This window comes from Sardina pilchardus, chromosome 10 (genome assembly GCF_963854185.1).
Source record: "Sardina pilchardus chromosome 10, fSarPil1.1, whole genome shotgun sequence".
Classification (NCBI taxonomy): Eukaryota; Metazoa; Chordata; class Actinopteri; order Clupeiformes; family Clupeidae; genus Sardina; species Sardina pilchardus.
The window spans coordinates 1,280,170-1,296,672 of NC_085003.1; the positions used below are offsets into that span (position 1 = coordinate 1,280,170).

General features: G+C 41.0%; 1 protein-coding gene across 3 annotated transcripts in view; it reads left to right on the top strand.

Moving 5' to 3' along the window:
* cep290 (centrosomal protein 290) overlaps positions 1–16,503 on the top strand; it is a 138,131-nt gene that overhangs the window by 102,148 nt on the left and 19,480 nt on the right. For all 3 annotated transcript variants that reach the window (XM_062546872.1, XM_062546874.1, XM_062546873.1), the window contains exons 37-40: positions 1,849–2,062; positions 2,223–2,360; positions 2,450–2,671; positions 3,553–3,663. In XM_062546872.1, the coding sequence (XP_062402856.1) occupies positions 1,849–2,062; positions 2,223–2,360; positions 2,450–2,671; positions 3,553–3,663 (685 nt within the window). The remainder of the gene's footprint in view (positions 1–1,848; positions 2,063–2,222; positions 2,361–2,449; positions 2,672–3,552; positions 3,664–16,503) is intronic.

The window sequence follows — 16,503 nt, forward strand, 5'->3', positions numbered from 1 at the left end:
TTATTCTGCTTCCGACCAAAATCAAACATCAAAGGCTCTAGAACCACTGAACCGTTTGACGTCATTCAAGCACTCATACACAGGTCTTGTAACGGAGATTTGTTCTATGTATTTTTCACATTTGTGAACTTTATACTTTTTGAGATATTTACGATAAAAAAGTTTAAAATTCCCATAGAGTTTACATTGAGACCCTTTGGCGGCAAAGACTAATTGTTACGTCAGTGCTCAGCTGCCAGTAATCAAGGATCTCTGAGTCTGATCCAAAGCCATGGCATCACCGCTCCGCTGTTTACCAGGATAAACGTGAATGTTACGTTACGTCTACAGCTGTGAAAACATTCTACCTTGCCACTGTAATCCAGGACGTTGTCGTCTTGTCTCCTGTTAGGCTACTCTTACTTGATTTGTTTATATCGTTACAGTAGCCTAACCGGTTTGCTCTCGGTAACGTTATCAACAGCTAAAGACAATCTAACCTAAAGACAATCTAACCTAACGTCAATGTAAACACTGTAGGCTATTTAGCTAACGACAACCAAACTTGCTCCAGGCTAACGTTTAACGTCGGGGTAGGCTGCAAGGCGAACAGGGTTTAGCAAGCTAGTCGTTAGACTTGCCAGCCAGGCAATCATTTAAAGCTTTCGGTATCATTCACAAATTAAAAACCTAAGCTTATTGTAGGCCTACATTCCTATTAGGACAATCACGCACCTGAACACACTTCGAAGAACATACTAGCTCATCCTGTAAAATGTGTAGCCTACATAAAATATCCTACTGTAAGCTAACGTTACATTTGCTACCTGTTGCTGCATCATCGTTGATTGGCGTTGTTTGAGAATGAGATTGTATTCCGTATTCCATCATGCCTACTTTTAACCTGCATTAGTGTAGATATGAAGGCTATAAGCTATCCTACCAGTCGTTTCACTACTAAAGTGTCAGCTCTTGCAACTCGTTTGAAGTTGGCAACTTCATTTCAGTCTTTTCAAATTCTAATAAATGAAGAGTTATTTTCCAAAATAGCCTATATCCACAATTTTGATGCATTTTCATAAATCACTTTTTAAATGTGACTTTCCAAGTAATTTCAGTGGAATTGTAATTGGGTTATTGTTATTTATCTATTTGTCTGTGTAGCCTAGTTGTCTTTTTAACTATAGGCCTAATACAATGATGTCAGTAACCTTTTTGCATTTACATGCAATGGTAATTCCTTCCATGGAATTACATTTTCTAGTTTTTAATGTTATTCAATATCATTTCTTAGTACTTTTTAAATGTCACACCATAGGACACATTCACAGTGCAGATGAGTGTAAACGTGGAAAAAATAGGTGAGGTCATTGACGAAATGAGTGACCACTATTATTTTCAGAAACTACAGTTTCCATACTACATAAATATTTGTATTTTTTCTTTAAAAATTATGTTTTCCAAAAAAAACACTTTTTGTTGGCCAGATGTCAACTACCCATATAATAACAATAACTATGGAATAATGAGCAATAATAAAAACAATGTCAATTTAATCAATGGCCTAATGGAAACAAAACAACGCTATACAATTAAATACAAACCATAAGAAATGCTAATCAACTAAGTGCATATTGAATAGATACAGTATGCCTTAAGACTCTTCAATACAACCATGCCTTACATTTACTAAACGAGATCTGTGCAGCGCTGATTCTAATCTATAAACAGTACAGTACAGTTAACTTGTCTTGATACAGTTTTGTTAGTCAGGGCATTTTTTTGCTGTTATCAAAATCTTTCTTTGAAAATCTAAATTATGTGTTTGTAGCTTACTGGTACAATATTTTAATGAAATTTGCATTGCAGGCTGGAAGAGAGCTACAAAGCGCAGAAAAAAAATTTACAACATGAAGCTGAGGAACTCGGAGTACAGGTTGCTCAGATGGAGAAACAACTGCATTGCCTCCAGGCAGAGTTGGATTCTGAGAAAGAGGCTAATCTTCGCTCCCCAAGCCAAACCATGAAGAACCTTGTGGAGGGCCTTAAATCTCAGCTGTGCCTAAAGGAAAAGCAACAGAGGGTTGTCAATGTTACAGTAATTTATTAATGAAACAAATCAGATACTTAAAACTTAAAAACTCAATCATGCCTTATATCAGAACGGAAATTATCTGTATGTAAGATTTGTTTTATTTGTTCCAGTTGATTATATTTTGCAACGAAAACTATGTTTCTGACAGGCATTGAGCAAGGCACTACTAGAACTGCGTGCTGAGATGACCTCCCATGCAGAGCATCAAACAATCATCAGTGTCACACAGAGAGAAGAGGAGTTAAATATTCAGCAGATTGTGGACAAACACACCAAGGAGTTGCAGGTCAATTTACATGCCTTAAGTTGGATTTAGAGGTCCATTTGTCCATTTGTTTCTCTCTGAGCTGAGTTGAATTTTTCTTTATGAAACAGAGCCGTATACAGGAGTTAAATGAGAAACTCTTAAATGCAAAAGAAAGTGTGAGTGTGGCCCAGAGCAAGGAGAGTGCCATGAGGAAGTCCCATGAGGGCCTGGTACTAGAACTTCAGAAGAGTCGCAGAGCTCAGAGTAAACTACAAGCTGAGAAGACTGGCTTGGAAGACAAAGTTGCTAATCTGAAACTGAGAGTAAAAGAGCTCACCAGCAACTTGCAGGTCAGTATCTCAGATGCCATACTAACATATCAGTTTGCCAATGTGCTTTAATAATTCATGATCTCTAAAAACGGTGTACTTGGCTGCCTGTGTCATTTCCCTGATTGCTTACCGCTTTATCCGTACGCAATTTCTCTTCAACCGTTTAACTTCAAACTTTGTAACGTAGATCTTCTAATGGACCAGGTTGGTATGACTTTTCAACTTTGTAATTTAATTTACTATTAAATACGTTAGCTATTTAAACTACTCAACTAATAAACAGTTCAACCATTCCAACTGTCAACTAGAAAACGAAATTCCAGGAAATTACTAATGCATGAAAATGCTAAAATGGTGAGGACTTTTATTTTGAAATAGTTGTGGGTAGAGGAAACAGTTGAACAGGATAGTCTTAAGAGAGCCAGAAAGCCTGACACAGAGAGTTGAGTTGCTGCCAGGTGGCTTTGAACGCCTGGCATAAGATTCTAATTGCTTAATGACTTTATTGTCATGTAATAAAGGCCAATGTTAAGTCTATGGGGACATTTTTAATAGTTTTTAATTTATAATTTAAAAAGTATAAAGTTACAAAGTTGAAAACTCATACCAACCTGATCCATTAGAATACCTACGTTACAAAGTTTGAATGAAGTTGCTAAGTTAAACGGTTGAAGAGAAATTGCGTACAGAAAAAGCGGTAAGACACCAACATGATACTGTAAATTCCTGCAACATATTAATTATGTTAGTGGGAAGTTATGACGTTGGTTTGTGTGACAGGCCCCCACAGGCATGACTCTACAGGTGAATAGAGTCATTTTTATGATGATCTTGTCTGAATTATTAGTTTAGTGTGTTACAATGTGCCTCTTTGGCCATCATGTCCTTTTATTTTGCAGTGTCAGAATGAAAGTGAAAAGAAAGGGTCTTCAGTAGAAGGGATAAAGAAAGGCAAATTAGAGACATCAGAACCTTCAGAGGTTATGGTTGGAAGAAAGGATAAAGACAAGGTAAGTCACCATCCTCTATGTCCTCATCTAAGAACTCAGACCATCACTTTCACCATTGCATTCTATTGTATTGCCACATAGGTTCTTTTTGTGACATGAAATGATGACTAAAGGCCAGTTCAAACACAAGATACGAGACGAGACGAGCTGCAACATTCTAAAAACCAGCAACTTTCTGCAACAATGTGTTCTAAAACTGGGGCGTTCAAACCACTGCAACGACATTAAAACGGCAACAATGTTACCATAACAACAGTCTAGGCGTGAGGACAAGGTAGACGTTTTTAGCCAACGTCACAATAGCTCCGTGCAAAAGTGTTCTAAAAACTCTGCAACTAAGATTTGACATGTTGAATGTTTAGCGATGGCTTGAAACTGCTTGCAACTGCTTGCAACTTTTGATTCACACCGCCGCAACTGCTCTCCACAACCGTCTCAGACCGTCGTGAATCTTCGGTTTGAACTGGCCTTAATAGCACTGTAGTTAAGAACTTTAAGGCAGATGGTTTATTGGTTCAGGTTCCCAAAATCGCCAGCGAAAATTAGGAAAAAAATATTTAAACCAAAGACTTTTACCTTAATTAACTTTGTTCAGTTTATTGACCTTAGCACTAGAAGCACCAAGCGCCGGTCATTCGACCGCTGAGACGTATTACTAGAAGCCCCATGTTGGTTTGACCTAGATATACCTAGAACTGCCGGGCTGCGGTCTTTTGACCGCAGTGATTAGAAAAGAAAAAAATCTTTTCACTCGATTAAATTCCAGGACCCTACGTTCATGACTTTTCCTAAATACGCGTGTTTTACGTGTGTAAAAATTATTTTCAGCTGAAATTCGTCAAATCATTAATCTGCGCACAACTATAAGAAAGGACATTGGCAAGCGAGTCTTATGAATTATATCCAGATGAAACTCGTTGAATTTAAATTAGTTCGGCCAAATCCTTCATCTGCGGGCAAACCTTTCTTATGCATATATTTGGGCTTACTTAGTATGCCTACGTACATTCATAGTTTTATATCTTCTAAGTTGTATGTCTTCTATAGTTGTATCTTTAAAGCTCAGACTAATGTAGGCTATAAGCATTTTCTTACATATTTGCTGTAAATAGTTTACTATTGTACAAACTATTTAGCCTATTATGATATTGGATCCCCTTTTATATAGCGGTGAGTGGCGCAACGCTAGCTCGCTCGTATAACATTCAAGCGGCCCGGGTTCAAATCTTGCTGCAAGTGAAATATTATACCTTACATTACCTGATTTCAGTAACCGTTTTTCAACGTCGACGAACAATTATTTTTCGTTAGTGGTTTTTAGTAACAAACTATCTGAAATAAACAGATGAATAACCAAACATTTTAAAATAAAGACAAATAAGCAGTCCAATATTTAGTTCACGGCAGGGATTGAGCCCAGGTCTGCTGAGTGCTGAGCGATTGTTATGAATTATTTTCAGATGAAACGCGTCGAATTTACATTAGCCTAGTTTCGGCCGAATCATTCATCTGCGGGCAACTATGGACTTGGACAAAGTTCTCTTATGGATTTATTTTGGCTTACTTAGTATGCCTAGGCTACGTACATTTATAGTTGTACATCTTCTAAGTTGTATATCTTCTATCCCTGCCGACGGCGGAATTTTGCAGTTACATTGACTGAATTCAATGACCGTTTTTCAACGTCGACGAACAATTAATTTTCGTTAATGGTTTTTAATAACAAACTATCTTGAATAGCCTAAACAAACGTTTTGAAATAAAGACAAATAAGCAGTCCAACAGATCGTCACAAACTCGCAATCGGGAAGGCACCTTTGCCAGGGCAAAGTTTTGGTCAATGGAGAGGGAGATAAATGCTTATTACCCTCTTTCAATGAAACAGCAGTCTGCTCAACTTACTACGGATATGCTTCATGTCACAAAAACAAACGCAATGTTTAGACATTTTTTATATTAATAAATAAAGGGGGGCGAATTATAAGTCACACAAGAGATAAAAACCTATTGCTGAAGTTTTAATTGCCCTCTGTAAGATGCCGCTTTGAAAATATGTATTTCAGTCTTTTTCTTTGAACCTGTTTTTGGAACTGGGAAGAACATCTGCGCATATTCAGAACACATTTCTTCCCTGAAAACGCACACAGCTATGTCTGTAGCACAACCTAAACTGACTCCCCCGATGCTTCCCCGCAGCACATTTGTAAAGGTTGCCAAAAATCACCTCTTTACATGGTTGCATAAACGTTGCTTAAATGAAAATGTGTTTCTTCTTCTTTACTTTTCATATGCCATCTAAGTAAATTTCATGTCAGCTGACAGATGGATGCCATTTTGGCCACGAATGAATGGGTTTGCCCTGGAGGCGCGGGGAGAGCGCACGGTGGCTATTGTTACCTATATGGAGCCAGCTCAACAAAGTTACGTGGTTAGAAGATTACTGTATGCTGCATTGCCGTGACCCTTTCCTTTTTTCTCATTGGAATACAGCTAACGAACGCGAAAGCTGGCCTTCTATGCGTTTGCTCATATCCGACCGTAACCTTGTGCGTCGTGCCAGTGTGTAGCCAACTCTTGATTATAATAAGAGGCAAATTGTTACACATTTCATTTTAAAAGCATATAATGAGCAAAGTGTATGGACTTGCTATAGTGAATCCGAGAGGCACATACGCTTCAAGACAGTAGCCTACAGACGGTCGATGATCGGCGCAGCACTTTAGGCCTACATAACATACTATCCATTGCAAACATAGCCTATTTGAAACTTTCGCACATGGAGGCATTCAATAGAAGAGCCATTAGCATAGGATCATTCCCCCTCCCCCATACACTCGTCTAACCAACTGTCTAATCACCTATGCATACCGGCATTGAGGACAACTGCCTCCCCCCAACCCCCCTCTCTCTCCCCCCTGCATCTAGGCCTATTAGTTGTTTGATTTGTGCAGGCAGAGCAGTAGGCTGGCTGTTTAGGCAACTCGTGGAAGAATACGCAATCATGTTTGACCGCATATGTGCTTTTCAGAATGTTCGAATTTGCCTGCGTGCGTGTGAAAAGAATAGAATTGATACACTCTTATGATACTTAGCGAACTTAGCGAACTTCAACCATGAATTGGTCAGGAATCGAACCGGCAATCCCCCGACTTCAAGTCCAAAGCACTATCCAGTAGGCCATCGCTCTGCCCCAGCACTGGGAGAAAATTTGTGTTTGAATGCTGAACCACGAATTCACATAGAAGTTAACTTAAAATGTAGAAAAAATATAGCTCTTTTCAGCAGACATCGCCAACATAGCCAACGGAGAACATCTTTAACTCATAATTTTTAATTACTTCTCGCACCTATCTCCCTCCCTCCGAGGATAGGGTGACCAGATTTCTCTGAACTAAAACCGGGACACCTTGTGCGTGACCAAATGTAACGTCAACATGCGACAGGTGAAACTTTTTTTTTCGTAGCCTTCCTTAAGCCCAAACGGTAGTGGAAGTTCGGGGGTGTCACCCCCGAGAAAATTTCTTAAATATTGCTGTGTAAATGCACAAATTCTGTGCACTTTCAGTCAGAGATTAGGGCCTGCACTGTCTGATTCCTAAACATTCCTCACCTATTATCCAGATAGCCTATGCATGAAAAAATTTTTTGAAAACGAAACTCAGCCATATTATTTTCTCAACCTTAGTTTACATTATGTGTGATAACTCTAAACAGCTACTCTTGTCAGATGGCCATTATACATCATTGAAAAGCTGAGAATCCAGGCTTTCAGGAAAGGTGTGGTTTGCCACCTTATTGTAACGACCAACCCCTCTGGCTCACGGACTAATAGGTTATTGAGAATGATGACTTTCTCCTCAGCATTGTCGTAGCGTAACGAAACGAGGCAATGAAACAATGTAACGTTGACTGCAAAGATTGTGCAGACTGTTGCGATTGACTGGCACACGATCACACACACACACACACACACACACACACACACACACACACACACACACACACACACACACAAATCATACGTCGGACGCTGTATGCTAGGTTGTTGGTGAAAACCGGGACATATAAGCGTCCCGACAGGCTTTTGTCAAAATCGGGACTGTCCCAGGAAAACCGGGACGTCTGGTCACCCTATCCGAGGAACAAGATGCTTCTCCCTAAATGAAAGAAGGGATAAATTGTTTTAGAAAGTAGCCGCGGAGCCTGTAAAATGCGGCATAAAATCCTATGTTACTGAAACCAGACTAGGTTGGCTTCGTCTTTGTTCCAGGTCTGTGATCATTCTCGGCTGCACGAACATAGGATTAAATGAATAGAAGTGAATTTGGGGAGTGAATTAGAACTAGCCACCCATTCATTTTAGAGCTTAGATTATCTGCCCAAACCCGAACTGCGGGCCGGTGTTACGGATCTCGAGATCCAACAACACCGGTGTTGGGTCGAAATTGTTCATCCCTCGGTTACGTCAGGTCAGGCTCCTAATCACAGAACGCATGCCTCCATTTTAAAATGGCCTATAAATAACATTTCTAAGTAGCATGCAAAATGTAAAAACGAAATATAAAAAATAAAATACCATGAAAAAGTTTAAAGTCAAGTTTGCTTAAGGTTTGTTCAAGAACTCTTGTTTTTACTACATACAGAATTTCAGCTCCTCCCATCCGGCCTTAGATTTAAACTGCCTGCCTGCAAAACCAAACGATTTAGAGGGAGATTTATCCCCTCTGCAATCAGGGAAGTTAACAAAACCGACCTGAAACTAAGGCCATAAGTTTTTACCAATGAGATGCACTGGCGCACTTTATACGTCTACTTCCAAGTTGTTACTATTAGTCCTGTCTGTGGTGTCATAATGTCTGTGTTCTTAATTGCCTGTCCTGTGGTTTGATGTGTTTTAATGTCTATTATGTTGTATGTTCCTTAATGTGCCAACTCACTTGTCTGCACACCAAATCTACCTCCGGGTATAAATAAAGTTATCTAATCTAATCTAATCTAATCTTACCTCAAACAACACAAATCAACACAAATAAATGAACAGATAACTCAAACGTGCTGTAGCCTATGTCATAATGAAACAACCAACCACAACCACAACCAACACAGTCTGACACAAATGACACATGGCTTAGTGCAAATGGAATTTATGACCAAGCGATTTGATTTGTGCACGAAGCGCCATCTAGCTATCATTATGTGTAAGTAACAACGTCCCAGTCTGAGGACTCAGTGGTCTTTTGACCGCCTTGCCGCGCTTTAAGTAGTTCACACCAGTACGGCGCTTCTAGTAGGTCGTCAAAGCGGTCAAATGACCGGGGCGCGGCGCTTCTAGGTATAAGTGGGTCAGAACGGCACGGCGCTTCTAGTGTTAGACAGAGCAGAGTCGGTACAATACAATATGTGACTCGGATGGATGCAAAAGCCAATGCCTTCATCCGTAAATCGCTGGGGCTTCCGAGGTGCTTCTCAGCAGCAGGCTTGCATGGATGGAATGCACTTCAACTGCCCCTGAAATCTATCACCCTTGGATTCAAGCAAGAGAAGGCAAGGCTTGTGATGGAACTAAGAGAGTCCTCTGATGCCGCAGTGAAGGACTAGTGTGCACGGGTAGTAACAGGAAATGGAGGGCGGAGGAAGAGGTGCAGAGAGCAGCAGGCAGACTTCAACATCAAGAGGTGGTGGGCGTGGTCCAGACAGGGAGGGCGGGACTTGGATGGAAGAGTCCACCCTGCCTATGGTGCAGAGCTAGTAAGAAGGAGAGTTTGCCAGGATGAAGCAGGAGGAGCTGAAGGTGAAAGCAGAGGCACAGGGGCAGCAGGGGCGTTGGACGACATGAGAGGGGACGGCGAAAAGAACGGTCAGCTAGGCGGATCTCTGGAAGACACCACCACTGATCTATAAAGAATACCTGGATAGACTATCTCCTTGTTGCTGACCCATCAACAATGAAGCCAATGGAACTGTCCCGAGTGGTCCCATAATGGCGGCGTGGTGTTCCAATTTCATTGTTGCAGAACGGCAACATTCTTTTAGGGTGCGTTCTTAAATTGCCACTCCGAGCACTCGGAGCACACTCTGACACTTTTTAACCGTTCGTAAATTCAGAGTGTGGATGGAATTATCGTTCGTTTATTCAGAGCGTCACACTCTCGGAGCGTCCAGAGCGTACTCTGGGCACTCAATCTCAAACGACGGAGAAGCAGAGCTTGACGTCACATCAGTCAGCTATTAACGAGAATAGTTACCTACGTAACGTTAACAGGTTAGCATGTTAGTGCCAGTGCTAGAAGAATGTTTCCAAGTTGACATTACAAGCGTTGCTTATCAAGATTATGTAGACGGTTTAAATAACTGCTCTCACAGTGTTCTTCATCATCACTGTCAAGAAAGCTCTTGCATCAGTGGAATTGAATTCTGAATAATACATAAACACCGTTTCAAAAGTGCCGTAGTGGCGTCCATATAGTAAACGTAAACACAAATAATCGTTCGTAAATTCACTGGCAGTTAGAATGCTCGACTTTTTCGAACTTCAGAGCGTTATTCTATTTTTCAGAGTGTCAGATTGAATTTACGAACGCACCCTTACTGTCTTTTACTGTCTATGGCTGCATTCTACTGGCAAGTGGTCCCATAATGGCCGCCGCGCTGAGGCTTCAGAATTTTGATGTAGATGCACTATCCAGGTATTCTTTATAGATCAGTGGACACCACAGGCCCGACTCAGTTTCCTCATCCGGGCGACCTATGACACCCTACCCTGCCCCCACAACCTACACCAATGGCTGGGGACAGAACAAGCCTGTAAACTGTGTGGGACCAGCAATGCCTCACTTCAGCACATCCTGTCAGGGTGTAGGAGAGCGCTTACCCAAGGGAGACTGAGATGGCCGCATGACCAGATCCTTAGAAAACTGGCAGAGATCGTGGAAGCAGCAAGGCTGGTGGCAAGTAGAGGAGAGGCAGTGGGGAGCCAGCGCAGCATTCACTTTCTCAGGCCGGCAGAACTACCAGCCAGCACCAGTAGGAGATCACCAGCCAAGCTCCTGAACCAAGGGGCAGAGTGGAGGATGGCGGTGGATGTGGGCAGACAACTCCAGTTTCCCCGTGAGATCTGCAGCACCACCCTGTGGCCTGACATGGGCTGTGTCCGAAACGGGAAAAAATGCTGCCTTTTAACACTAGAAGCACCAAGCGCCGGTCATTTGACCGCTGACGCGTATTCCTAGAAGCGCCGTGGGGGTTTGACCTAGATATACCTAGAACTGCCGGGCTGCGGTCATTTGACCGCAGCGATTACAAAAAAAAAAAAATCTTTTCACTCGATTAAATTCCAGGACCCTACGTTCACGACTTTTCCTAAATACGCGTGTTTTGTCACCCAGAATTTTTACATGATCAAAAGCACACCGGTACAAGCTAGTTTAGAGCTATTTTGCGCTCACTTATGTGACAACACTATGTTGTCTCGCGTTCGGCCATTTTTGTCCAGGCTGCTATTCTCTTTTCTCACAGCAGATGTCGCAAGGATTTCCTGTCAGTCGGGCATGAGAATAATATTTTACCATAAAACATATCGTTTATATATGTGCAATATGTATTATATATGTGCTTTATTTTAATAACTATTTTTCATTTAGGCTACATGGCATAGTCTATGGAGGCGATTTACAGTGGTAAAATGCGAGTTTGTTTTGAAAACGTTGCGACAGGCCTACAGGTGTAAAACATATTTTCGTCGTAGCCTATTTATGTACGTAGGGCGCGTATGCCTACGTACATTCATAGTTGTATATCTTATCTTCTATTTGTAGGCTATCTTTTAAAGCTCAGACTAATGTATAAGCATTTTCTTACATATTTGCTGGACTGACTGAGTTACGTCAAGACAAATACCTATCCTAACGCAATCTTCGTACAATGCCAAGTGGCGCAGCGTTAACACTCCTGTCTGCGACGCCAGAGACCCTTGTTCACATCTTGGCAGGAGCGAAATACAGAACCTTAATATCGATTTAACTTACTGACCGTTTTTCAACGTCGATGAACAATTATTTTTTGTTAATGGTTTTTAATAACAACCTATCTGAAATAAACGGATGAATCACAATATGTTTAGGCCTACCATTAACGACAAATAATTTCGCCAGCCAATCATTTTCTGCCGCCATCTGACAAACTTTGACTAAGCCAGTTAGACTTTTTGCATCTAAAATAATTATATCATAGTGACACGCGAAAAAATAAACGATAGCTTAGAAACTAGGCCTGCATGAGATTTTCCCACTGGACACACCACATCAGTATTGTGCTCGTTGCTACGATACACAGGACTCAAAGTGAGTTGACGACCAATGAAAATGACATGGGGAAAAGAAGGAAACAAAGTAGCCTGATTTTGATCTCACCTTAGGCCTACATACTTTCCTAATTCCTACGTTACTCAGACTTTTGTTAAATCGTAAGGCCGCGGTTGCACAAACACCAAAACCAAAGATTGATGATATGAACCAAATATTCTGGAACAGATGGATTTACAGCATTGAACGTGATAGGCTATTAGGCTACTGCTGCGACTTCCACCGTTTCCTCTCCAGAGATTGCTGCGCGTTCACAACGCAATGAACGCATGCAGTCTACATTGAAGTGAAACGTGCAGAACGTTGTCCAAAACAATACAATAACATTGTGTGTTGATATCTAATACAATATACACATCTGTAGACATGAAGTGGCAACTAAAGCCATTATCAGTCATGAAAACTGTGGCGGCTGCATTAAGGTTTTGGCTGAGCCAGCTAGCCAGCCAACAACTTCATCAGCCAGCCGTTCTCAAAGCAAATGGCTTCGGGGTCTATACATAACACTATCCATTGCAGCCTATTTGAAACCGATCATCCCCCCTCCCCCATACACTCGTCTAGGCTAGGCTACAGACATCACCTAGGCATGAGGACAATTAACTGCTTCCCCACCCCCACCCCATCTATCTGTCCCTGCATAGGCCTACTAGTCTGTAGGCTGACTGTTTAGGCAACTCGTGGAAGAATGCGCAATGTTTCATCGCATATGCGCGTTTCAGAATGTTCGAATTCGCCAGCGTGCGTGTAGTTATGTGAATAGAAAATAATAGAATATAGCCTACTTTATTGATGCCTTGTTCAAAAGGACTTCCGTCATGAATAGGTTGGGAATCGAACCAACACCCCTTCAGTCCTCAGGCCGAAGCTCTAACCAGTGAGCTATAGCCTTGCTTATCAGCCAAGTGAAAATGTGTGTGTCAATGCTGAATCTCGAATTCACATAGACGTTAGCTTAGAAGGAATAGGCCTATAGCTTTTTTTCAGCAGACATCGCAAACATAGCCTACAATTCGCAAAACGGAGAATATCATTCACTCATTATTTTAAATGATGCTACTTCTCACGCCTATGCCTGCTCAGCATAGCTCTCTCTATCTCCCTCCCTCCGAGGTAGCTAGCCTAGACCCTATAAGATGCTTCTCCCTAAATGAATGAAAGTTGTTTTAGAAAGTAGCCACGGTAGCCTGTAAAATGCGGCATGAAATCCTGGCTACTGTGTAATTGAAACCAGACTGTTAGGCTCTTTGTTCCAGGTGACCAGGTCCGATCATTTTCGGCGGCGCGAACATATAGGCTACCTATTAAATGAATAGAAGTGAATTTGGGGAGTGAATTAGAACTAGCGACATTCACTTTTAGAGCATTTTAGTTGAAAGTCAAGTTTGCTTAAGGTTTGTTCAAGAACTCTTCCAAAGTTTTTACCTCAAACAACACAAATCAACACAAATACATGAACAGATAACTCAAACGTGCTGTATGTCATAATGAAACAAACAATCACAGATTATCAACAACACGGTCTGACACGAATGACACATGGTTTAGTGCAAACTGAATTTATGACCAAACGATTTCATTCGTGCACGAAGCGCCATCTAGCGATCATTATGTGTAAGTAAAAGCCTCCCAGTCTAAGGACTCAGCGGTCATTTGACCGCCTCGCCGCGCTTTAAGTAGTTCACAACAGCACGGTGCTTCTAGTAGGTCGTCAAAGCGGTCAAATGACCGGGGCGCGGCGCTTCTAGGTATAAGTGGGTCAGAACGGCGCGGCGCTTCTAGTGTTAAGATATCTTACAGGCAAGGCATCGTGGCATGTCCGAATCAAAAATGCTGCCTTATAAGATGCCTTAGTTTTGCCCAATTTTGAAGGCAGCATACAGATGGTACGGGTTGAGAATGCTCCTTTCTTTGCCGCACATCGGGAATCCCGAAGGTTCGGGACTTTGTCATTAAAAGGTTCGGCTCATGCCGGAAAACACGGAAAACCCGAAGACACTGCGCTGGTGACAAGCGGAGAAAAGAGACATGACGCTCGGCATGTCAGATTGCAGTTGCAGAGTTTTCGAATGTTTTACAGCCTACCTCACAGCTCTCTCACGCGACGTAGCCTTCAACTCAGTCAGTTCAGCAGAGATGCCAGAGCAACGTTTTGGTCAATGGAGAGGGAGAGAAATGCTCCGCATATCCGTCTCATCTAATCTGTCTCATTTAATCATTAAAATGAAGGTGATGACTGACGAAATTAATCAAGCGACGTTTCAATAGCCTAAACCATTGTAGAAATTAATGAAAATGGTTTTAGAAAATCGCCTATAGGCCTATCAGAAGGAATAGCCTTCAATTCAACCTGAAAGACTCGATAGGCAACCTTAGATTAATTCATTAATTCATTACGGTTACAAGACCTGTCTGCTGAAAAGAAAAGTTAATTTGTGAATTCGTAGTTCAGCGCACACACACACACATTTTTACATTTACATAATGTCAGGCTCAAGTGTCGGTCGAGAGAGGGGGGGGGGGGGGGGCAGTCATCCTCAATGCTGCATATAGTTTGGCTATAATGTCTAGTGAACTGGTTAGACGAGTGTGGGGGAGGGGGAATGATCGCACAAGACAATTGCTCTTCGTGAAATGGATAGTCTCACAGATGGCTGTCGATTTTTAAATGTAGCCTACTACATCACTTGCGAAATCGGACGTGGCACATAGCCTAATTATTAGGCTACTGGATTTAATATAGCAAGTCCATAGATTTTGTTCATCCTATATTATATGCTTTTATATCAATTTGCCTCTTATTACAATCAAGAGTATACTGCCACTACGCACACAATAGCCTATAAGGTTACGGGCGGATGCGAGCAACCCCATGCAAAAGAAGGCCTTAAGTTAACGGACAGAAGGCCTGTTTACATGTCAAACATGCATTAAATCTAAGAAACGAAAAACAGAAATATCACACTGCATTGTGTCGTAAACAGTTAATGAGTTCGTGGCCACTAGTGCGCAACTGCATCGCGCAGTGAGCTGAAGGAGGACCGACACTTATTAACACAAAGCTTTGTAAAGCACTAACAACCACCCCTCAAAGTTCATTGTCCATAAGTCCAAACAATAAGTATAAAAATCCGACAATCCAAGACAATAACGAGATCTCCCAGAAACGAAAAACAAGTTTGTTGAGTAGCCTAGTCATTCCAACAATCTCAGCTTTTGCGTTTGTTAGATAAAAGGCATCCTGTCCTGCTGTAAGGGTCACGGTAATGCAGCATGCAGGAATATATATATATATATATAATATATATATATATATATATATATATATATATATATATATATATATATATATATATACAGTCATTGTCAAAATTGTTGTCACCCCATGCTAAAGTTGACTAGAAAGAGGAATATAAAATCATCTTTTGGAAATTGATTTTAATGGCTTAAGTAATAAAATTAGAAAAAATCCAACCTTTAAGGACACACCAATTTTCTTTGTGAATGAATAATGTATCATAAATAAATAAATGTTCTTCCCAAAATACTGGGGTCAAAAATCTTGTCACCCCTATGTAACCCTATGGGAATTTAACACATAGGGTTAACATAGGGGCAGGCAGTTTTTTATTTTTAAAGGCTACTTATTTCATGGATCCAGGATACTATGCATCCTGATAACGTTCCCTTGGTCTTTAGAACTAAAATTGACCCACATCATCACACACCCTTCACCATACCTAGAGATAGGCATGGTGTTTTGTTCAGTTTTGTTCAGTTAGCCTATTAGCTGTAGTGCTGCCACTAACGACTAATTTTCTAACGATTAATCTTTCGACTAATTTTTCGATTAGTCGACTAATCTAAACGACTATTTACAAAAAAAAAAGTTTTTGTTATTTTGTTGTGTCCATTTTATTTTTAACTCAACTGAAGGGCCAAAACATGACATATAGCCATAGATATAGATACGCTCATATCAATATCAGCCTACTTTTGTAGAGTTAATTACATAACATTACAGCCGTTTTAATAACATTACAGCCGTTAGAGACAGGAGACCAAAAATAAATAGGGGGTCAATAGCAAAACGATTAGTCGACTAAAAAAATTGGCATCGACTAATTTTCATAATCGATTAGTTCGATTATGTCGATTAATCGCGGCAGCACTATTAGCTTGTTTGATTTGCATTGAGTTCAATGAGCATCAAACAGGCTAATAGGCTAAGTGAACGAAACTGAACAAAACACCATGCCTATCTCTAGGTATGGTGAAGGGTGTGTGATGATGTGGGTCAATTTTAGTTCTAACGACCAAGGGAACTTTATCAGGATGCATAGTATCCTGGATCCATGAAATAAGTAGCCTTTAAAAATAAAAAACTGTCTGCCCCTATGTTAACCCTATGTGTTAAATTCCCATAGGGTTACATAGGGGTGACAAGATTTTTGACCCCAGTATTTTGGGAAGAACATTT